This window comes from Zingiber officinale, chromosome 7B (genome assembly GCF_018446385.1).
Source record: "Zingiber officinale cultivar Zhangliang chromosome 7B, Zo_v1.1, whole genome shotgun sequence".
Taxonomy (NCBI): Eukaryota; Viridiplantae; Streptophyta; class Magnoliopsida; order Zingiberales; family Zingiberaceae; genus Zingiber; species Zingiber officinale.
This window is the reverse complement of record NC_055999.1, coordinates 25,009,004-25,032,054: the sequence shown is the minus strand read 5'-3', so window position 1 is coordinate 25,032,054 and position 23,051 is coordinate 25,009,004. Positions and strand designations below refer to the sequence as shown.

Sequence of the window (23,051 nt, the reverse complement as noted above, 5' to 3'; positions counted from 1 at the left end):
TGTTCTTTAAGATTTATAATAATTCTTGAGTTTCATTCAGATATTTATAATTTGATTTTTAATTATAATATATTTATAAAAAAATTTCTTCCAATTAAAGTGCTCAATCATAGAATGTTAGGCGTCTGAGCCACTTGTCATGAACGTTATCTAATTTAACTTGATGATCGATAAATTTTTTTTATAGAATTAAATTGATCACTTAAGATTCAGTGTTATCTAGTCTATTATTGTATAATTTATGATACATATTAATAATTTATTCATTTTTTATTTTTTATTCCAATTGAACTAAAATGTTATCTTATTTTCCATGTCAACTAACAATATTAAATTGAAAGAATTTACTAATTCTTTGCTAATTTGATCTTGAATGTTCACCCTTATTGTAAGGTCTTGGCTTTAATCCTCCAAATTATGCTTATTTCTCAAGCATGTTTAAAGATCTTTAATTATCTTTCACGTAATGATAAAAATTATCATATAACATGATGATCACAAGTTTAAGTCATAAAAACGATAAGACTATACAATAAATTATTCCCTAAAATCAATCTTTGTGCATCCAACTATCTTAATTTATCATTCACAAAAATAAAGAGAAAAAAATTAGTTTAGTATATCTAAAAACATGACATTTAATTAACATTTTACTTGACGGGATGATGGAGATGACTGAACAAAAATGTTTTTTTTTAAAGATTCCTGACTTTTTTGGCACAATAATTAACATGCAAAGAATAAATTATATTTCTCAGTAGGAGAACTATTAATGTCACATTTACAAATTGCAATAATTTAATTTATTAAAAAACAAAGAGATGATCGAGACAAATTGCTGTGTTAATTAATTAATTTTGTCATCAGACGGAAGAAAGTTTGCTAAAGGATAATTAATTGAATGTAGTTATCTTATACTTCACTATCAAACATTATTATTATTATTATTATTATTATTATTATTATTTTACAATTTGTGCACTAGAAATTACTAATAAAAAATTGAAGTCTTGTCTTAAGAATAAAAATATGTAATAATAATAGGTTATATTAAGTTTAGCTCAACCAAAAAAAATAATATTCCAGATTCATTTTAAAAAAATATATAATTTGCAAGAAACCAAACTTCGTGGAAAAAATCGTTTGGGAATAGAAAAATTCTTCCAATTTTGTTTAAATTTTCTAAGCGAATATATTGGGAACGATTGTAATGATCGAAATAGATTTTATTTGAGAGAAAAAAAGGCAGTCTCAATTATATAAAGTGTCAAAAAGACGTTTTTTCAAAAAAAAAATTAAAAAGACAATCTCATTAAATATTTTATATAATTGGTGTTGTAGCAAATTCTTACAAATTATTTAAAGTTTATCAAAATTATTTTAAAATAATTATAAATTAGAATTAAATTTTAAATTTTAAACCTAAATAATATTATATCAAAATACTCTTTATTAACTTTATTAAAATTACTACTTAACTATTATACAATTGTAATCACTATTAAATATTTACTATAATACTATTATATTAACAGCTACACAATCATTAATATTATATATTATAATAGTTAATCGTATTTATTACAATAATATTAAAAATAAAAATATTCGTACAAATAAAAAAAATATGATAGAGCGCCAATTTAATAATTTTTATAAAAGAAATGCCAGAGGCCTTCCGTGAGATTTGACAGTTTTTTATTTCCGCAACGTAGACCTCCCAACGTATTTCGTCAGTTCACGAAGCATGAGTCTAACCCGTTGGATGACAATCCGACGGCGGTGAAGGAAGCTGGGCCGTATCCCTCCTCTCTTATAGATCTTGCTCGAAAGGTGATCAATGGCGGCAGATCGAGGAGGGAGGGCATCAATGGCGGAGCGAGTCCACCCTTCCGCCAAGCCCACCGCACAGCCTCCCCAGGCGGCAGCCACCGGTGTTCTGCCGTCTAAGGGCGGCCCGCTCCCGGTCTATCGACCCCAACCCCGCAAGGCTCCTCCTCCCCCGCGCCGCCGCTGGCGGCGCAGCTGCTGCTGCTCCTGCTGCCTCTGGTTCACCCTCATTCTCTTCCTCCTCATCCTCCTCAGCGCCGCTTCCTTCGGCGTCTTCTACTTCATCTACCGCCCCCAACGCCCCGCCTTCGCTGTCTCCGCCCTCCGCCTCGCCGCCTTCAACGTCTCCGCCGGAGGCCGCCTCTCCTCCCGCCTCGATCTCAACGTCACGGCCAGAAACCCTAATCGCAAGCTCGTCTTCCTCTACGACCCCTCCTCCGTCTCCGTCTTCTCCGGTGGGGTCGACGTCGGCGACGGGTCCTTCCCCGCCTTTCGCCAGGGGGCGAAGAACACGACTCTGCTCTCCGCCACGCTGGCCGCTGGCGGCGGCCAGACGCTGGACTCGGCGGCGACGCGGGATCTGAGGGAGAGAACAAGGCTGTCTCTGGAAATCGATGTGGACACGAAAGTGGGGGTTAAGATCGGGAATCTGAAGACGAAGAGGATCGGGGTCAAGGTGCAGTGTTCCGGCATAGACGTGGCGGTGCCGACGGGGAAGGCAGCGGCGACGGCGTCGTCTTCGAATGCCGCATGCAAGGTTAAGCTCCGTATCAAGATCTGGAAGTGGACCATCTCCTAAACCCTAATCCCTTCGACAATTATTACATACACCATGAAATGGGCAGTAGATTCAAGAAAAAGATGAGATTAAAACCCTACCAAAACAAAGAGAAGATTGGAATAAATATATTATTTGTAAAATTAAGCAGAAGTTGTTTTAATTTCTCTGATTTACTTTTCTGTCGATTGATTGTGTATACTGTTGTAAGATTATATGTAATGCCATTTATTGAGATTTTCTGGTCTGTTTGAATGCATGTCAAAAACATTTTTTTTAAAAAATGTTGTAAAATAAAGATCAAAAGAGTAGGCCAAAACTTTAACTGAACTTGTGCATATCTCTGAACTAGAAGAATCTCTTTGAACTTGAAAATTGATGGGATTTAGAGTTTGATGGTGGCCAATAGTTGACCACCTATTGTGGTTGATTGCTAACAGTGACCAAATAAAAGAAACGGCAGCATTTAAATAAGAAAAACTGGCAGTTTTTACCATTTATCTCCAAACTTCTAATTAGACCAATTTGATGAAAGAGAGACTGAAAAAATTCCACAATGTTCTCTCCGCCTCTATCGTCCTTTTCCTCCTCTCCCACCTTTAATAGCGAGTGTTTTTCTTAAAGAAATTAATATCGAAAGTAATAAATAATCACTTAGTAGTGAATTGTAAATGCCTTAATACCTTTTTATAAATCAGACCATTTTACTCAATTTCAGTCAAATATATTTCTATCACAAACTTATCGCAAACTTCAAATAGAATAATTGTTTTTCACTATAGTTTTATCAAACGTGAAACTGTGGAACCAAAGTTTTGTATCATAAATGCCTGGTAAATGGATTATCATGACACTTGGTTCGAGTGGAACTGATTCAAAGTTACCTCTACTAAGCCAATTTAGGGTTCATTTCCTAAGAACATAAAATCTAAATTATTTACCTCATGTTCTCAGAGAATAACGGGGGGAAAAAGGAATGAAAAGAACATAATCATACATTCATGCCTCGGTTGAATAGCAGATTTGTTCTTTGATAGTCTCTAACTCTGCCAAAACTTCTTCCATGGGCCTGTAGATAAAATCACTCATGCGCCACAACTGTAAAATCAAAATTTCAGAATTAAACAATCATACAGCTGCCTCAATGTCAGACATTTGATTGATTAGCATCTTTGCATATGCCATTTTGGTTTATGCGACAGCAACAATTTACCTGTAGAGTCCCACCACCATTGACCCTGGCACAGTCATCAGAAACACTGGCTATTGTCCATGGTTCAGTTTCACACCAATGGAAATCCACAACTTTATCCCTGTTAAAACGTTACGACCCTCACTTTGGACATCAGGACAAGAAGAAATTGATTTCCCCTTTTGGGACCATCAAGCTTGAACACCATTGCATGCTAATAGTTATCAGAATCATCATTTGCATCATACAATTTGGTTCAATTCAATATGTTTCATTGTGAAACTTATTACAAATCTTATTTCATACACTCTACAAATAAGATATAAAACTCATTACAAATTAAATTTAACCAACTAAAACAAAATATAATTCATTAAGAACTTAAATTTAACCCAATATACAATAAATTAAACCAAATCTATTATAAAGAAAGAAATGGTGCATTTTATATTAAAGCGCACGTTCTTGTCAAGTGTATTAGAGAGTCAGAGACAAACAATAGTCAATGAGAAGTCTATACCTAATAAATAATGATATAGAAGAATAAGTCTTATCACACCGAATGACAATAGGATCAGCATCATTAATGCCTTAGAAGTGATGTCCTGTCTAAGTTGTCCATTTGACATCAATAATTTGATTTAACGAGGAAGTTTTCTATTGCTCATTGTCCTTCATTTCTTGATGGAATGAAATACCAACAATTTATACATTGTCTACAATAGAAGAATGAACTTATGTTTTTTTTTATATGAATTAACAGCTTATTCCATATTGCTAAAAATCGAGAGAGAGAGCTCAATTGGAGATGTGAAATCAAGTGATGGAAATGAAAAATAGGCATCGGTTAAAATTAAATTTGTAATTCCTTTCAATAATTGTTCTTTAGGTGTTTATATCTTTTAATTTGGTTAAAATTAATATCTTTTAGCATGGTAAAAGTTCTTTTGATTTGGTAGTGTTTTCCAATCAGAAGTATTCCTTTCCTAGTTTAGCTGATATTGGGTCTATAAATATATAGTGTCTCTTTGTATTATTCAGCTTTTGATTAATAAAATATTCTAACTTTTCAATCTCTACCCCATATGTGAGATAGTTAATATTTGCCTCATCAATTTTGTCCCAAATTTTAATATATAATTTGAGGGTTCAATTTTGGTATTCACATCCCACTCTTTTTTAACATATCTGTTCTATCAGGCTATTAAATAAACTATTATGTTATGGTATATATTTTTAGATACAAAACTATTCTGAGTAAAGTAGAATTATTTTTAAGATCTTTAATAATCTCTATCTGAATTTTACGATTCACAATTTGATAATTCACCAAAGCAATTCCTAACCTTAGTTAGCCTAGATTTTTTAGTATTTTTTTTGACATAGTGAGAAGATATATACATTACAATTGACATAAAGATGGTTATGATTCTTTCGGGATTGAATGGATTATTTTTACTCCAGCTTAGAACTAATATGCATTAAAGTGAAACTTGAGTAACATGAGTGATTGGCCTAATCTCAGGAAGGAATGTTCTCAAGTGCACTAAAGAACATAGCACTATGTGAAGCTATAATCAATATCAACAGACTACTATCATTACTGATCCAAAGGACCCAAAAAAAATTCCTCTTAGTGACTTAACTCCTGCAATAATATTTCCTTTCTACCTCGCCAGCAGATTTCCAACCTTCTCCACACTGACTGTACCACTTCCCAAGTCTTGTTCAGCTCATCAAGTGTGATTCAGAGATTTGCGTCGAGAACAAAGAACTGAACCATATAAATTCTATAAAGGCTGACTCTATGCTTTCTCTTTGCAAAAATCGATAATAGTATTACAGTCATCCATGGTCATGGTCGTGTTTGTGTTTATCTTATTGTCTATTAGTAAAGTTGAATACACAACTTATACACCCCATAACTTGTTCCATATGCACCTTCACTGGATATCAGTATGTATTAGATAGTTCAATCAATGTACATTGTTATCTATACCTTATGTATTTTTATCAATTAAAAAAATAATATGATAGGATTGCAAATGCCCCTGCATATGTTGCTATTTAGTGGGTTGATAATTTGCATACCCGGCATATACTTTATTTAAAACCTTACTAAAAGCCGTGTTTGACCTGGACAGTATCAAATGTTTCGGTCTAACCCCAAACAACAGGCTTTTGGGGACTAAAGGGGATTTGTCTAAAACCATGTGATGGCCAGACTTTGATGCCAAGAGTAGAAAAACACCAATAGTTTAGAATTATACCAAGAAAATAATGAATTAATCAAATAAACAAAAGAGAACATACAATGTCTTATATTAATACTATAGCTGAACACACAAAATAACAGTAGAAGAAACAGAGATGACAGCTATAAACAATTCAAATTTTCTGACCTAGCTAAAACTGGTATTGAGCTAAAAAGGAGATGAACATAATAATTTGTACCTGTGCCCAGCATGTTGAAAGAATAAACCTGGAGGTCTAGAATATTCATCACTAGCACCAACCTAGAAAAAAGAGTATACTCACTAAAATGCAAAACTTTAAGCAGACAGATGGCAAAGGTTAGAATTTCTTCAAAATTGCATGGAATGAGATACAATAGTCTTCCAAATTTATTGAAAATAAATATTATCTGTAAGAATATCTTGCCTTCTTTCTCGAAAACAAATATTGTATCCATAAAAAAATCATGATTAGTAGAACCAGATCAACCCAGATGAATAAAGGAAAAAAAAAATCTGAGCACTAGTAGAAGGCCAAACATGAAAACATGATAGCATTGGAATCAACTCTTCTAGTTCAATCATCATTGTAGAATCCAGTGCTAATCCAGATCACATCTAAAATGACCTACAAACAATTTTTAAGTGGATAGAAATCACAGTAAATGGTGAAATTAAACCAATTTCAATCATTATGATTCAAAAACCACACTGTCACGTGTTAGATTCAATCACATCAATTTAGAATAAAGGGGCTCAGAAATTCAAAGGAAATAATGAGGAAAACTAACTTGCCAGCTCTCTAGGTAGACGTGACAGGATTAGTTGTCAAACAAAATGTAAAGTTCTAATCAGCTTCACATGAAACCCACTACAAGGTATAGATTAGCTAAACACTATTGCTACATTTTCATAATTTAAATCAATATCAGACTGTACATTTAAGCATAAGATAAAAAGCAAATAACAGGCTAGCTCTAAACATCTATCTCATAGGAAATGTACAAAAAAAAACTAATATGAATTCATTTATAAACATAGTATATTTTCCCATGCAAACTAGCCTCAATATTGAATGTTCATTCACTGTTTACAGAATTACTATCATATAATGGTTAATAAGGAAACGACATGAGTGTTAACCCTTAACATAGGAATGAAATTTAGCAGTTAAATACCTTTGCATGGTCCCAAATGTTGAGGAAATTATCCTCTCCAGCACTTCCAAAAACTGTTGATTTATCTGGACACCACTGAAGAAATAAAATAGAAATAGGATGGCATTTCATTTTAATGACCAAAAATTTCCAGATAAAAGACTAAATAAAGGAAAAACTTATGCCTGCACACAAAGAACAGCAGCTCTATGATGTTGAAATGTATGCACAGATGACCCGATACCTCCAGTAGTCATACATCGCCGATCAAACATTTTAACAGAGGAGTCTGCAGACCTACAATGAAAAAGTATTACACAACAAAACTGACATCTTTTAACAGTGAAAGATGATGAGCACTTATGGACAATTGAGCACAGTGGAACACCTTTGATAATTTGAAAACAAAAGTGGAATGTAATTAACATTAACAGTTTGGCCTGATATACCCAGTTAAGAGAAGATTTACATCAAAAGGGTTCCAATCAACACAGTTAATGTCACCATCATGAGCCCTTTCAACCTGTTAAATGGAAAAGAATTTAGGAATCAGAAAACAGAACAGACTAAATACTCATGATACCCCAGAAAGGAACAGTAGAGAACCACCAGCATACAATATCAGATTCCTAATTAAATTCCAATTATCCAGATAATAATTAGCTATAGCTGAATCAAGTGTCAAGATACAACATTCGTAAATAAATTTAAAAAACATAATGTCATGCATAAGAAATAAAAGAGGAATCCCTACACTATGAAGTGCATAACAACGAAGATATGAAAAAAAAAAAATAAATAGCGTAAGACCTATGCATAAAATAATCAGATGAAGTCAGTGAAGAAGTTATGTGATTTACCCTGCTACAAGAGTATTTTCAAGCCAAGACTAAAGAGAGGAAGAGTCAATTTTCTCAAACATAGTGATTACATGAAGCTGATGTCCAAGTCCCACAAAACTGAAGAAATATTATTCACTATGAAAACCATCTAAGGTACACGTAAATGACAAATAAAAAATTAACACTAGAACCTTAAGAGCGGGATTGGTCCCAACACGAGCATCCCACAGGATTAGGCAAGAATCATCACCAACGCTACAAAATTCCTGTGGACTTAAAGAATGAAAAAAGAATCACCAGGGCTGTGCATTAAAAACACGTAGTTAAACAACTCAGAAATTGTTCAATCACCTTAAAGGGCAGAACTGAACATCTTCAACAGTATCCACATGCCCATGGAACATGGCTCTGGGTGCAACTGTGGGAGTGCAAGATGCCTTCAAATTTGTAGCCCCCTTAGAGTGATTATAGTTAAGGCTTCCATTCAACAATCCCAGGCAAGCAGTCGATGCAGAATTTAATAAAGAAGATACATGATCATTTATACACCACAAAACAACTAACTTGTCCTTCCCTGCAAACATATTCTCTATGCATTAAAATATGTACAGAGTAGGGAGATAACTCACTGCCTATAGAGGTTTCGAAGCAAGCAAATTATAACTGCCAAGGTTCAATTTCAACTAAATCAAAATTATCAATTTGAATATTTCAAAACTTAAAAAAAACTGAACCAAACCATACAATTTGGTTAGTATTAGGCAGAGAAAAAAGATACATCTGAATTTGTTAGTGGCAAAAATGTCGTCAGATGGTACATTCAAATTTAATAACTCCACAATAATTCATCCCACAGAAAGCATTGATGTGGAAATTCCTTACATTTCAGAATGGTAATACAAAATTACAATAGATAAAATAAGAAATCAGAAGAGAGAATAGAAAATTAATTATTCTTAAAGATATCTTTCTAATTAAACCCCTTAATTTAAGGGATTTCCAACTTTGTGTTCACAAATGTTTATTCTTGTGAACGGCTATTTATTTTTGCTATTATTTTAGTACAAGTTATTCATAGTTGTTCGGCACACCCCCTCAAGTTGAGGAATAGATGTTATCCATTCCCAACTTAACTATAAGATCGTGAAATCTAAAATTGTTCAATCCCTTTGTTAGCACATCAACCAATTGAAGAGACATATGACATATAAAATGTCCTAAATTTCGGCTTAGGCGGCCGCCTAGGTGCTAGGCTGCTGCCAGCCGCACCGAAAAGGTGGAAGGCGGCCAACCTAGGCGGCCCTGTGCCGCCTTGTGCACTGTTGTACGCTGTGAGGCGGACGCGGTGACGTTTGAGCTTTCAAGTTTAAAAGCCTGATAATTTATCAGGGTTTGTCCTACCAATTAAAGTCCTAAATCATCGGTCTGCCTCTTCATCTTCTCACCACTATGGATTCGCCTCCTCTCTTCGATCATCGAAAGTTTATTTTTTCTGTTAATTTTTTAAGGACGTAGTTTTCCAACATCGCGGACATCGCGGGTCGTCTCTGGTGGCTACGAACGCGTCGCAGGAGGCGTCCGCAGCTACCAAAAGTGTCACAAGATGCGTCCGCACCTACATAAAGCGTCGCCGAACACGTCCGGCGCCGTCCCACGATGCTTTCGGCATCACCGAACACATTCGACGACGCTTCCGGCTCTGCCAAATGCGTCCCACAACACGCCAGTAGCAACCAGTGGCATTCGCGTCGCAAGTCCTCCCACGGTTACTATACATAAAGTTTTTATTTAATTAATTCAAACAACTCCAAACTGAGATAGTTCCAATATGCTTTTATAGAGCCTAATAAAATTATCCCATTAAAAAAATAAATTTAAAAATTTAAAAATTCTAATAAATATTATTAATTTATATAAATCAAATTTAAATATATAAAAAATATATTTAAAATTTAAAAACTTCTAATAAATATTATTAATTTAAAAAATATATTTATAATTTTAAAAATTCTAATAAATTTTATTAATTAAAGATATATAAAACATATATATTTTCAAATTTGTTAATGTTATTTTATACCATATAATTATATCTTAATATTTTATATATAATTATATCTTAATTCTTTTATATATAATTTTGTTCTATTTGTTAATGATTCCAAATTTTCTAAATTTATTCTTAAATCACTTTTCAGATTATCACAATGATAAGCAATTCATCTTTGATAGCATCTGTCACTCAACCCAATCTGAGATTCTTGGAAGAAAGTCAAATGACAGGATTGGAGTTTGGGATGTTAATTGATCCTAAGAACCACGATAAAATTACATACAAATTGTGTGGAAAAACGATGTTAGAGTGTATAGGATCAGGGAGCACATAAGAAATATACCTGAAAATGTATCTGGTCATCGAAAAGTATCTCAAGAAGATAAAAATAAATGCAAACAGACTATTTTAGAAGAGAGGAAATGAAAGAAGAACAAAATAATCGAAGAACAAAGTTGTAGAGCAGAGGTGACTATTTCTCTAAACGAAGAAGGTCCTGAAATTGAAGGGATAGATGGAATTAAAAAACCTCTTTCACTTGACCCCATGGATGGATATACATCGGTAATTGCCCCAAAAAATGTACATTTAAGTGAGAGTAAAGTACTTCACCAAAAAAAAATAAAAATGAGGTTCTTTTCAAAGAGAGAACTTCAACAATATATTGGAAAATTGAATATAATTCAATGTTGTTGATAATGATAGCTTGAAGCAACTAATGGAGGCAGTGGATTAATTTGGACCAGGATTCAAGCCTTCAACTTAATATCAACAAAAGGAGCCAAAGCCGAAGTTGGAAAAACAAAACAACTATTGAAGAAGTATGAAGAATGAGCAAAGAATGGGTGCTCGATCATAATAGATGCATGGAGTGATTAAAAAAAAGAAACATCATAAATTTGTGTGTTAATTGTAAGGAGGGCACTACTTTTAGAGTCTAAGGAGTCTTTACACAAGACACATCCAGTTGGACTTATTTTTGAGTATGTTGACAAGTGTGTTGAACAAGTAAAAACTTAGAATATTGTTCAAATTGTAATATAACGCCGCCAACAATATGACTAAATTGATGAGAGAAAAACGACCTGGGATCTTTTGGAGTTCATGTGCAACTCACACGGTTAATCTCATATTTGAAAGTATTGGCAAGCTTCCACGATATAAAAAGGTTATTGAGCAATACAAGTCTTTTACTATTTTCATTTATGCTTACCCTAACTTTGTCATTGATGAGAAGTTTCACGAAGAAGAGAGACATAGTCCGACCAAGTTTGCATCAAATTTCCTGACATTGCAAAGTTTGATTGAAAAAAATCTAGTTTAAGGATCATGTTTACAAGTAATATGTGGGAGAAATGTAAATGATCAAAAACAAAGGAAAACTGGCTTACTCCACTATAATGAGCATAGGTTTTTGGAATGGTGTGACTCTTTGTTTGAATATATTTACTACTTTGGTAAGAGTTCTTCAATTGGTAGATAGAGATAGAAAGTCATCGATGGAGTTTATATATAAGGAGCTTCTTCAAGCTAAAGAAATCAAGTGACCTTGAACAACGTGGAATCAAATTATCAACCTATCATAGTAATTATTGAGTCAAAAATGAAGGATAGATTTGATATATCATTGCATACCACTGTCTTTTTGTTGAATCCCTATTTTTACTATAAAAATAGTTCTATTGCTCTTTATGAGGAGGTCGTGATGGGGATTTTTGAATCCATGAAAATTTTGCGTGCCAATGAGTTAGATCTACAAGATACAATTATTAATAAAGAATTTACAAAATATAGAGACAAGACTAGGTTATTTGGAAAAACATTGGCAACAAAAGCATATGAAAAAAAATGATAATATATTTAATCCATATGCATGGTGGAGTACATACGGTGCTCACACAATCAACTTACTAAGAATGACATTGAGGATACTTTCATTAACTACAAATTTATCAAGGTGTAAAAGAAATTGGCATGCATTTGAAGGAGTAAGTTTTAAACTTTTAAGTCTTTAATTAAAATAAAGTATTAATTTTTAAAGTTTATATTCATATTACTAACTATAATATTTACTCTCTCTTTTTGTTCAAGATTCATGCAAAGAAAAGAAATAGATTGGATGTTAACAGATTGAACAATATAATATTTATCCAATTTAATGCTAAATTGTTGAACAAATAAAAAAGGGAAAAAGAAAGAAAAGTCGATGTCCTTCTTGCAAAAGATACTTCAAATGCACAAGATTGGATTGTGAATGGTGGGGAAGATGATAAAGTTGAACTAGGTTCCGAGCTCACATGGCAAATGGTTGATGAAGCAAGTGGAGCAAATGAAAATCTACAACCTCGAAGAAGCTCTAGTGAGAACTTTACGAGGATGATTTTGCATCCAAAGAAGAAGAGGATCATCACAACGACGATATTGAATTTATGTCCGGTGAAGAATAAGTTGTTGAAAATTATGTAGAAGTAGAAAAAATATATGATATTTTATTAGTTGTGTAATTTTGAACTCATTTTAAATTTGATGTTATTGTGTTGGAGTTATAGTATGTGATTTATTATGTAATTTATGTTGATACCGTGGAATCCGTCTAGTGGCACCTAGTCCCCACCTAGGCGGCCTAGGCACTAGGCGCGGGCTTCGCGCTAGACTAGTGCCTAGTGAATTTTGAAACCTTGCATACACACTAAAACTTCTTCCAATTTTTTTCTTGATGAAATGACTATCAATTTCAATATGCTTAGTCCTATCATGTTGAATAGGATAATGAACAATATTGATAGCTGACTTATTGTCACAATAAAGTTTCATGGGACATTCTCATTTGATTTTCAAATCATCAAGAATATTCTTCAAGTAAAGTAGTTCACATAATCCTTGAGCAATGGCACTAAATTCTGATCATGTAGATGATCTTGCCACCATATTTTGCTTCTTGCTCCTCCATATCACCAGATTACCACCAAGAAAAGTACAATATCTTATAGTTAATCTTCTATCCACTATAGAACCGGCATAGTCTGCATCTATGTAAGCTTCTAAAGCTAGTGTCTCATTTCTCTTGAATAAAATTCCCTTTTTGAGTGTCTTTCAAGTAATGTAATACTCGGTAAACAGCTTAAACGTGAGATTCTCTTGGATTATGCATGAATTGGTTGATTACACTCTCAGCATATGCTATGTCTGGATGAGTGTGAGCAAGGCATATGAGTCTACCAACCTCGGATATATCCTTTTGTCGACAGTTGATTCTTCCTTAGCTTCTCCTATCTTGTGATTTGGATCCATTGGACAAGAAATCGGCTTACACCCAATCTTCCCTGTTTCAGCTAACAGATCAGTCAAATAAAAATTCCTCTGGTAGAGCATGCTACTTTAATACCAAGAAAGTACTTTACCCTGTTCCTTTACTTTAAACTCCTCTATCAATTTCTACTTTAGAACATGTTTTTTCCTTTTTTATCATTTCTAGTTACAATGATATCATCTACATAAACTAGAAGAGTCATCACATTCCCTTGAGTGCTTAACGAAGATAGTATGGTCCACTTGGCTTTGGTTATACCCAGACTTCTTCATGACGTTTGCAAATCTTCCAAACCATGCGCTAGGAGATTGTTTTAGACCATAAAGAGTCTTTTTCAATTTACATACTCGGTCACCAATATCCCTTGCAAATCTTGGTGGGAGGTTCATATAAATTTCATCTAAATTACTATGAATAAATGTATTCTTCACATCATACTACAGGAGTTGTCAGTTAAAGTATGCAGCCAAAGATAATAGAACTCTGACAGTATTCATTTTTGCAACTGGAGCAAAGGTCTGCTGATAATCTACTCCATAAGTCTGAGCATAACCTTTTGCCACCAACCTACCTTTATATCTCTCAAGAGATCCATCTGCTTTGTATTTTAGGATGAAAATTCACTTACAATCAACAATGTTCTTCCCCTTTGGCTTCTCAACAACCTCCCATGTCTTATCCTTTTCTAATGCATCCATTTCCTCCCTCATGGCATCCCTCCATTCCCTTTTTGACAATGCCTCAAAAACAGTATCGAGAATAGTCATGATATTTAGACTCACAATGAATCTTTTGTGGGTTGGTGATAGACGTTTAGGAGTACCATAGTGAGATAGAGGATAGAGAGGGTGTTTGGTGCATTCTCTAATACTTTTTCTAACCATAATAGGAAGGTAAAGATTATCTGTTAGGTCAGTGGATGATTCAATAGGTTGTTAAGGTGGGTCAGATCTTACCATGATCCCAATATCAGGGTCGGAGGTTTGCGGTTGAGGTTCTTGGACTTGTATAGCTTCTGGAGGGGCCTTTCTCGTTGAATACACTTGAGGAATACTTGGAGTATCACAAGAAACACTGGATGGAAAGGAAGATGGAGGTGACTCACTAGATGGAATAGGAATAGAAGGTGATTCAGTATGGACTTGAATAGAAGGAAGATCAAGAGCATTAATGGGTTCAAATAACTCAGAAGAGCTATCTCCTATCACTGAAATTTCCCCAAAAGGATAAGACTTGGAGAAGAACAAGGTACGTTTAAAGAAGGTAACATCAGTCAAGATGTAAAACTTTTGAGATGAAGGGTGGTAACACTTGTACCCTTTTTCTGTGGGTGAGCATCCAAGGAAGACACATTGAATGGAACAAGGGTCTAGTTTACCTCGTAGTGGACTATAGATATGGACAAAAGTAGTGCACCTAAAAAAACTAGGAGTAAGTTCCATTTGTGGTTCGGAAATGAGGATAAAAATCGTTAACAAGTTGCATGAGACTCTTGTTATCTAAGGCACATGAGGGAAGTTTATTTATCATGTATGTGGCATTAAAGATAACCTCTCCCCAATAGAATTTAGAGACATTGTTGTGGAAAATAATGACATGCGTAGTGTTAAGTAAATGTCTATTTTTCATTTATGCTATTCCATTATGTTGGGGTGTATGAACACAAAACGAATCATGAATAATCCCTAAGGATTGGAAATAGGAGGACAAGATTTGATTGAAGTAATCTCTAGCATTATTGGTCCTAAAGCTTTTGATTTTCACTTCAAATTGATTTTAAATCATTGAGTGGAAATTAGGAATAATAATGCTAACATAAAATTTTTATTTGAGGAGAAACAACCATGTAACCCATGTGCAATCATCAATTAAGGAGACAAGCCATCAAGCCCTAAAAATATTGGGAATATTAGAAGGACCCCATATATCACTATGAATTAAATGAAAGGGAGTAGAACTTCTTTTATTTTTAATAGGAAAGGATACACAAGAATGTTTTTCCAATTCACAAACATTACACTAAAATTTAGAAACATCCAATCCTTGAAAAAGATGAGGAAACATGACTTTTAAAACTCTAAAAGTGGAATGACAAGACTTTTGTGATACAACCAAATGTTATCTTTATTGGAAGAACTATGAAAGAACAAAGACAAATTATTCTTCTTAATGAATTCAAAGTAGTAAAGGTCACTATATTTCTTAGCAAGTCCAATCCTCCTCCCCGAGTTCTGATCTTAAAAAACACAATAAAGGGGGGAAATGGCATGAAAATTCAGTAGTTAATTTTTGAACAGAAACAAGGTTGGCCGACAATTTTGGTATATGGAGGATGTTTTTAAGGATAAGGCTAGGGGTAGGGTGAGCATTTCCAATACCAGCAATAGTAATTAAAAATCAATTGGCTATTATAATTTTTTTGTTACTTAGGTTAGGGTTATAAGTATGGAAAATTTGAGAATTAAGAGTCATGTTGTTGTGGCACCGGAGTCTAATATCCATGAGTTATCAAAAAAAATTGTTTGAAGTATTCATTCAAAAAGGGAGTGAGGGAATAATACTTGAGAGAGTCAAAGTGCACGTGTCAAACAGTTTATCAAGAGAACCCAACAATTCTCGAAGTTTCTCAATTTCTACGCTGTTACATTCTCCGAAAATGCAAAATTGGCCATGATGAAGAAATGCAGAAGTCGAAAATAAAAAGAGAATTAGCAATGAAGGCTTAATGCTCTGATACCATGTGGAAAGAATTGATATGGAAATTCCTTACATTTCAGAATGGGAATACCTAGTATTATATGCAAAATTACAATAGATACAATAAGAAATAAGAAGAGATAATAGAAAACTAATTATTCCTAAAGATATCTTTCTAACTATAATTTAAGGGATTTCCTACTCTGCGTTCACAATTGTTTATTCTTGTGATCAGTTATTTATTTCTACTATTTATTTATGTGAACAACCACAAATCTATATACATGTCCGTACAGTTTACTTGCGTTTTATTGGTTTGCCAGGGTTCTAAATTGAAATTGAATAAAAAAATTGACCTTTCGAAAACAATGTGCGCCTACTAGAAGTATCATTCAAGTATTAAAGGAAAAGGTTAATTTGTTAAATTGCCAAATAAAATATGAAAACAATCTGAAATATGGAAAGTACAAACATAACCAATGATAATAGAAGTGATCAAGCTGTCAACATATTGAAGAATCAAACTTCTAGAAGAATAGTTTTGACCTCCAGAAAGTACAAAAGGTTCAGAATTGCACATAGCAAGAGCATATTCTGCATTACTTTGATGCCCTTTCAATATCTGCAAGAACCAGAGAATGAGTCACAAGTATCTTCTTGCACAAAATGATAAATAATGTAAAATCATGTGATACGTTAGTTTAAGTATGAAACAGAATCCTTGTGTGTATATTGCTCTTTGAATAAGCTTGTTATTAAATAAAGAATTGTAGAAAATAACACTTGAAAACAAATGCAGTAGAAAGAAAAAATAAACCAAATCTGGCTGGCATTCTGCATCCCCAAGTCTATCACCACAATCAGGCTGTGCATCAACATCCCAAATAAATACCTACAGAAAATCAAAGATAAGCAACCCTAACTTTAGATATTCTATTAATGAAAATAACCCTAGGCTAAAAGTTCAAAGAACCTACTTCAGGACTGTCTGTGTGTGTTGCAACAATTCTACTATTCTGAGGAAATTCTCTGATTCTATTAACCTGCAAGTTAGCAGAGATCAAATACACTACTTTGTCCCAAATTGGCATCATAAATGGCATTAGCAGTTCAATTCATGGATTCAGAAACTAGCCTTGTCCATTTACAGCTCCAATACAGTGAGTTTAATCCAATATGGAGCAGTATGAGAGAATAATAGGGGTTTATAAGCTTAGACGAGTTATGAACTAGAACTAAAACATTTTAGGTGGTGGTTGGGCCTGATAAGTTAATGGGTTAGTTCTCCCATCTAAGAGGATCATGATAACAGGTATCATAGCAAACCTAATCCTAGACATGGTGAGGTTTTTTCTTTAAAAACCTTACCATGGAGCCACCATTAAGACTCACATACTCCCAAACAGGGATTAGGGATGGTTCAAGATTATGATTTGGATATTGACCTTGATATGAGGTTTTTTCTTAAAAAATCTGCTTATGTGACCATGGAGCCACCATTAAGACTCACATACTCCTGTTCAGGGCTAGGGATGGTTCAAGATTATGATTTGGGTGTATTGCCCTTGATGTGGATGTCAAGGTGGGGAGATTGTAACCCCTAATTTGGTTCCACATAGAGACCAGTTGTTAGGCCTAACAAGGTAATCAGTCAATTTTTTCATCTAAGTGGATAGTGACAAATTTAGAATGGGGTGAATACAGATGAGTAGTTCACTTAATATAAAGTGTGCCCCTGAAAGAATGATCAGCAGTTCATTTAGAACAGAATAGTCAGCTCAGGTGATGGATTGACCACCACTGATAACAGGAAGCATACAGACCTGTAATACACCTAATAGTCCACTTAAAAATGGAGTGTGAACCTGATGGATGATTCACAGTCTATTTGAGAACAGGTTATTTGACACAATAATTGGGTGGGGCACTACTCATTATGAGATGCACAAGCTAAACAAAAAGATTAACAATGAGAAAAAGTAAGATTGTTTAATACGTGTGTTATGAATTTAGCTATAAATCATACCATGAATTGAAAAATCAAAATGTGTGTTTAGCTAATTGTTACTTTGTAATACAACTTGGCAGTACATTTTATGGGCATCACCCTACACCATGCCTGAGTGGACTGCCCATCATAGCAAGTGGGTAGGAAAACCCAAAGATCACTTTTGAACAATATAAAGGTATAATAAGAGGTTATTGAAAAGTTGTCATTGTGAAATAAGTGTTTTACCTCACCAGGGTGTACAATTGTTTTTATCCTTTTCACATAGGGAGATTGTGACTCTTCATCAAACTGCACGACAAAAACTTTTTAAAAAAAATAAGAAAAACCAACTTGAGAATACTATCAGAAACAGAAATGATAAAGGACAAAGGAGATAAAACACAGTAACATATAGATGCCTTTAGGGTTTTGAATATGATAGGGGATATAATTTTCTTCGTCCAACTCCAAAGTCCGACATTAGTCATTCATCACATTAAACATAATTTGACAACCTGACACAGATCAACTAGCCAAACCAACTTAGCATGAACATAGGAGTGGAAAAGGGATGAAGAAAGAAACAAATTCATAGTATATGACCTTCAACATCTAAAATGTGCAGATATTTCAAGTGGAATATAAAAATAACTACTGGTTGCTTCAGAACTAGGACATTGTGGTCACAATGTAATTAATTAATAGGGCTGCTTGACATGGTGGATAAAAGATGGGAGACAAACATTAGTTATTTTGCATAAGCACTAGACAAGATCTTTCAGTATGTCTGAACCAGGACTACAATGAATATGATATTAGCGTGGCACTATAAAGACGCACAAATACACAATTGATACCCATTCCTGTACCCTTCAATTTATGCAGCAATTCAAAACTAATAAACCCTTCGACTTATGCAGCAATCATTCTCAATATCAAACACTTCTGAACTCTATTTACTTAGATGGAATAATTCCATGATTTTCTTTCCCGCAACATGGATCAAGACTCAAGAGGTATACTTGAGACCTTAGAGGCTTTTCAAACTGTTTGACCATAGTCAACTCAACGGCATGTATTGAGGATTATAAAGTTAAACCAACTAAAACATCATCATAGAAATCTATCATACTCAAAACACTTGCAGATAAAACACAATATAGGTTCTTTGCAAAGAAGCTACCATGTGTTATAAAGAAATGTAAAAGAACAGAACCAACAAACAAAAGAGAGTACCATAGATATATGTTCTGCAGTTGCAACCCTTGGTTTCACAACTTCACAATTTGCAACAACAAGAGTGTTTGGATAAGTCCCATCCGTCTGAATGACAGAAAATAAATTTGAAAGAATTTTCTGAGATAATATAGAGGATGTTTTATTCTATAACACATTGCTATCACACAAAGATAAATTGCTACAGATACAAAAGTTACTAATTCTCCAAGCATGAAAGAACTTGGAACTTCGATGAACTTATCTAGGGTATGATGGAATGTTGATTTAGAGTTGAAACAGCAAAATTTTCTTTCAAGTTCCAGCACTGTCCAGATTTATTTTCCTGAGAAAATAACTGTCTGCTTATTTTTACTGACTATCCAAAATGACTGCCCATCTTAAGAAAAGAATTTGACTACCTTTAGTACAAAGGTTCCCAAGGTTAACTACTGGATAATAACTTATTACAACCTTGAGGTAGAACTCAGATAATATGAATAAGATGTAATGAATCAGTGAAGAAAGTGTTAGGTATCTATAAATAGACATTTGTTGAAACTACTTGCCAACAGCTAAGTGAATTTCTAAAACTTTCGAACAACGTGCACAAAGGACTTGAACAAATTTAGCAAAAATCAAAAGCCTGCCACCAGTTTGGTAGTAGAGGCAGACAGTTTCTGCCATAAATCAAGGTCTGAGACTCTCTTCAAAAATTTATTGTACAAATACCATGTCTAATACATTTTTTTATTTAAAAAAAAGACCGCAAAAAATATATGTCAAGGGAAACTAGCAAAAATTAGACTTGCCCGCTCAGAGAAGAAGAGACGTTGATTGTTCTTGTATGTCTTTTGTTCCAATTGCTGACCCCACCTTACAGCACAAAATATATATATAAAAAATAAAGATTTTGGACTTCAAGTTAGGATAATTCTCCAGGAGTTAATGTTTCCAGGAATATAGAACAGACTGGTAGTTTTCTAACAACTTAATCTTTTCGGGATAAGTGATCATTCAATCAAACTAAATATTTGTCATTAACTAAGTCGCTCCAAAAATTTAAAAAAAAAAAAGAAGATGATAAGCAGATGATAACAAAATGCAAGTATAAGAAGAGAATAAGTAACAAACTGAACACGATAAACTATTAGGATATTGTAATTTAGATAACGGAACAACTAAATATCTAAGAACAAACAGAGGTGTGCTAACATAATTATTGAAGGGGATGGAGTGAAAAGCCACAGTGGCTTGTCCATGAAAAAAATATTGATAGTCAGATAGATGTCCATGTAAATCATTCATTGATAAAATATATATTTAACAACATATTGATAGTACATTCATTTTTTATTATATATGCTATTTTATTATAGCATTTAATAAATAAGCAAAAAATACTTTGTTTTTTTCTGTCTCCTACCCATCAGATAGATGCAACTGCATACCTCATCAGATATCCAACTTCTCTTTGCACAGTTCACAGGTGATTATAGGCAGCTAGCGTCCCTTTTCCTTTGCTATTGAATATTCTATATATAATATTAAAAAAAATTGAGGATTCCTTGTCTCCTCAAGAGTTGAGGAATGAAAGAACTAGGAGATATGTGAACTGGGAATGTTGGAAACCTTGATATTCCTAGCTTCTCTACTCCAAAGACAAAGATGGGTTTTTATAATGGTATAGTTAATCAAAGTATTAACCTCCTCCTCAATGCTAGACTGCAAGCTTATCACTCCGTATTGCATGCCTTGCATTAGGTGATCTCTTTGATGAAACAGATGAAGGGCATCATCTCCTTAACTATGGGCAGTTGAACCTCATCTACTATGCCTCCCCTAGTTCTCAAAATGTATGAGATAAATCTTCTCTATAGCGGCTTCATTTTTCCATTCAACCACTACCAAAGGTACTAGTCTCTAAAATGTTCTTCTCATCTTTAAAAAAGGGAGAATGGATTGACTGAGTGTTGCATTAAGATCAATATTCTAATTACGCATTATTAGGGAAGAGGTGGTTCCCGTATAGAGCCCCCCAGAGAGCAATTGCAAATTCGCTGAGAATCAATCTCACTATCCTCTCCTGAAACTTAGGAAACTCAAATCTTAGATCATTTGATCGCTACATTCTTCCGTCATGTATTTAACTAGATTCTCAATCCATCTTTACAAGCTAATCTCAATGACGTTCAATCATAGCCCTCAAACCCTCTTTTTTTTAATGAAGGCAAATATTGGTGATAATTTTCAAGGAAGCATATATAGAAAGGAATATGTGTAAATAATAGAAAAAATAAAATAAGAAATATTATTATCCAAAAGGAATTAGGTATAACACCAACAAATGATAAAATGAGGAAAATTAGATTGAAATGGTAGAGGCATTAACAAAGGTGATCAATAGATTATATAGACAAAAAAAGAAAACTCTAGCTAAAATAAGACAAGTGATCTAATTGGTCTAAATTCACTAGTGACATAATGTTCAATAACAGGTTACAATATGTCCCCTCGGATGGGTCTAGTGGTTAGCGCATGAGGTGTTGCCACAATGAGATCAAGGGTTCGAATCTCGACAAAACCGAGGTAAATACCTCCCTTATGTGCTAGTCACTATTCCAAAGGCTAATAGCCGCCCATGATTTACCTCCTCCATGTTGATCTTGGAACGGGTTGGCGAGGGCACTGGGGTGAACGTATTCGCCTTTTGCCATAATAACAGGTTACAATACAGTCAGTCGGTCAGCATAGTTGAGACTAACGTGCATCAATAATGTTGATGATAATGGCACCAATAGGAGTACAATTGTTGGAAATATATTTAGCTCTTTTCCTCCACCACCTCCCTAAGATGACCCTCTTTTTTGTCCCTACCGTATTAGTATTCATGATCTATATGCTAACTCACGCCCTCTGAGGCTGTGATTATATTACTAGGAGAATCTCCAGTAACTCTCATGACAACCCAGGTTTGAATTTGTCTACAGCAAGTAGAAAAAAAAAATTCTTAAAACCGCGAGTTTAAGCAACAAAAAGCTAGCGACAAAACCTCAAAACGAAACATAGACAAGACGCACGCGGTAAGTTTCCACCAAGAATCGCGAACAGCCTTAGCGATCGGAACCCTACATGAATCAGATACGAGGAAAGACTGGGGGGAGTGCGAACCGGCAGGAGAGCGAGGGCCAGGCCAGGTTGTGATTGGTGAACCAGTCGTAGATAAGCGGGATACGAGACTTCCACTGCAGGTAGTCGGCGTCTTCCTCCGCCCGCGGCCGCACCACCGCCTTCTTCCTCCGCCCCCTCGCCCCCATTTCGCCTCCCCTTACGCTCTCCCCACTCACGCGGAAGGACCAAGGCGGGGCCCGCCAGCTGCGAAAGGATCAAACCCAGTTATTGAATGCCGATTAAATTGAATCTATATAACAGGACTTCTATTAATTCCCGAGGTTGCCGTCGTGGTGGGAATCCCTGTACCCACTCCCTCACCGATCGGACGATCCAGACGACGTCTTCTCATTGAGGAAAAGTGGGGTCCGCGCTGCTGGGATCGACTACGTGGCACCAATCTGCCCGTGCCCCGAAACGCATCCTCAACAGGAGCCGCTGGGATCGCATTCTTTGCATCTCTCAATTGGGTGGCAATCTGTGATCCGTTATTTAAGATCCATCGGCATACAAGGCCCATCAAATCAATTGAACGTATTCTTGGGCTCATCGTTATGGATTGCATAATGACACTGAAAACAA

General features: G+C 34.6%; 2 protein-coding genes across 3 annotated transcripts; one reads left to right on the top strand and one right to left on the bottom strand.

The window, feature by feature from the left end:
• Positions 1-1,816: 1,816 nt before the first annotated feature.
• Positions 1,817-2,855, top strand: LOC122005575 (NDR1/HIN1-like protein 6). The gene has a single exon (XM_042560657.1). The coding sequence runs from the start codon at positions 1,841-1,843 to the stop codon at positions 2,627-2,629; it is 789 nt and encodes a 262-aa protein (XP_042416591.1). The 5' UTR covers positions 1,817-1,840; the 3' UTR covers positions 2,630-2,855.
• Positions 2,856-3,408: 553 nt separating this feature from the next.
• Positions 3,409-22,686, bottom strand: LOC122005574 (WD-40 repeat-containing protein MSI4-like). 2 transcript variants are annotated; one of them, XM_042560655.1, is made up of 15 exons: positions 22,470-22,681; positions 20,111-20,174; positions 19,320-19,406; positions 18,330-18,392; positions 17,071-17,136; positions 16,911-16,985; positions 16,640-16,715; positions 8,385-8,607; positions 8,225-8,306; positions 7,641-7,714; positions 7,377-7,488; positions 7,213-7,287; positions 6,255-6,316; positions 3,822-3,921; positions 3,409-3,706 (listed from the first exon to the last, which is right to left on the bottom strand). In XM_042560655.1, the coding sequence occupies exons 1-15, from the start codon at positions 22,613-22,615 to the stop codon at positions 3,608-3,610; spliced, it is 1,404 nt and encodes a 467-aa protein (XP_042416589.1). In that variant the 5' UTR covers positions 22,616-22,681; the 3' UTR covers positions 3,409-3,607. The 2 variants fall into 2 exon arrangements, with proteins under 2 accessions (XP_042416589.1, XP_042416590.1); XM_042560656.1 differs by lacking the exon at positions 3,409-3,706 and having other exon boundaries at positions 3,900-4,014; positions 22,470-22,686.
• Between the last annotated feature and the right edge of the window lie 365 nt (positions 22,687-23,051).

What these genes read in the sequence shown, in the direction of transcription:
- LOC122005575 (XM_042560657.1), top strand. Translation starts at nt 1,841, where the DNA reads ATGGCGGCAGATCGAGGAGGGAGGGCATCAATGGCGGAGCGAGTCCAC.
- LOC122005574 (XM_042560655.1), bottom strand. Translation starts at nt 22,615, where the DNA reads ATGGGGGCGAGGGGGCGGAGGAAGAAGGCGGTGGTGCGGCCGCGGGCG. An exon ending in GTAAATCTTCTCTTAACTGG is followed by an intron (nt 7,489 to 7,640) that starts GTATATCAGGCC and finishes TTTTCATTGTAG; the next exon opens with GTCTGCAGACTCCTCTGTTA. An exon ending in ATGGTGGTGGGACTCTACAG is followed by an intron (nt 3,707 to 3,821) that starts GTAAATTGTTGC and finishes TTGATTTTACAG; the next exon opens with TTGTGGCGCATGAGTGATTT.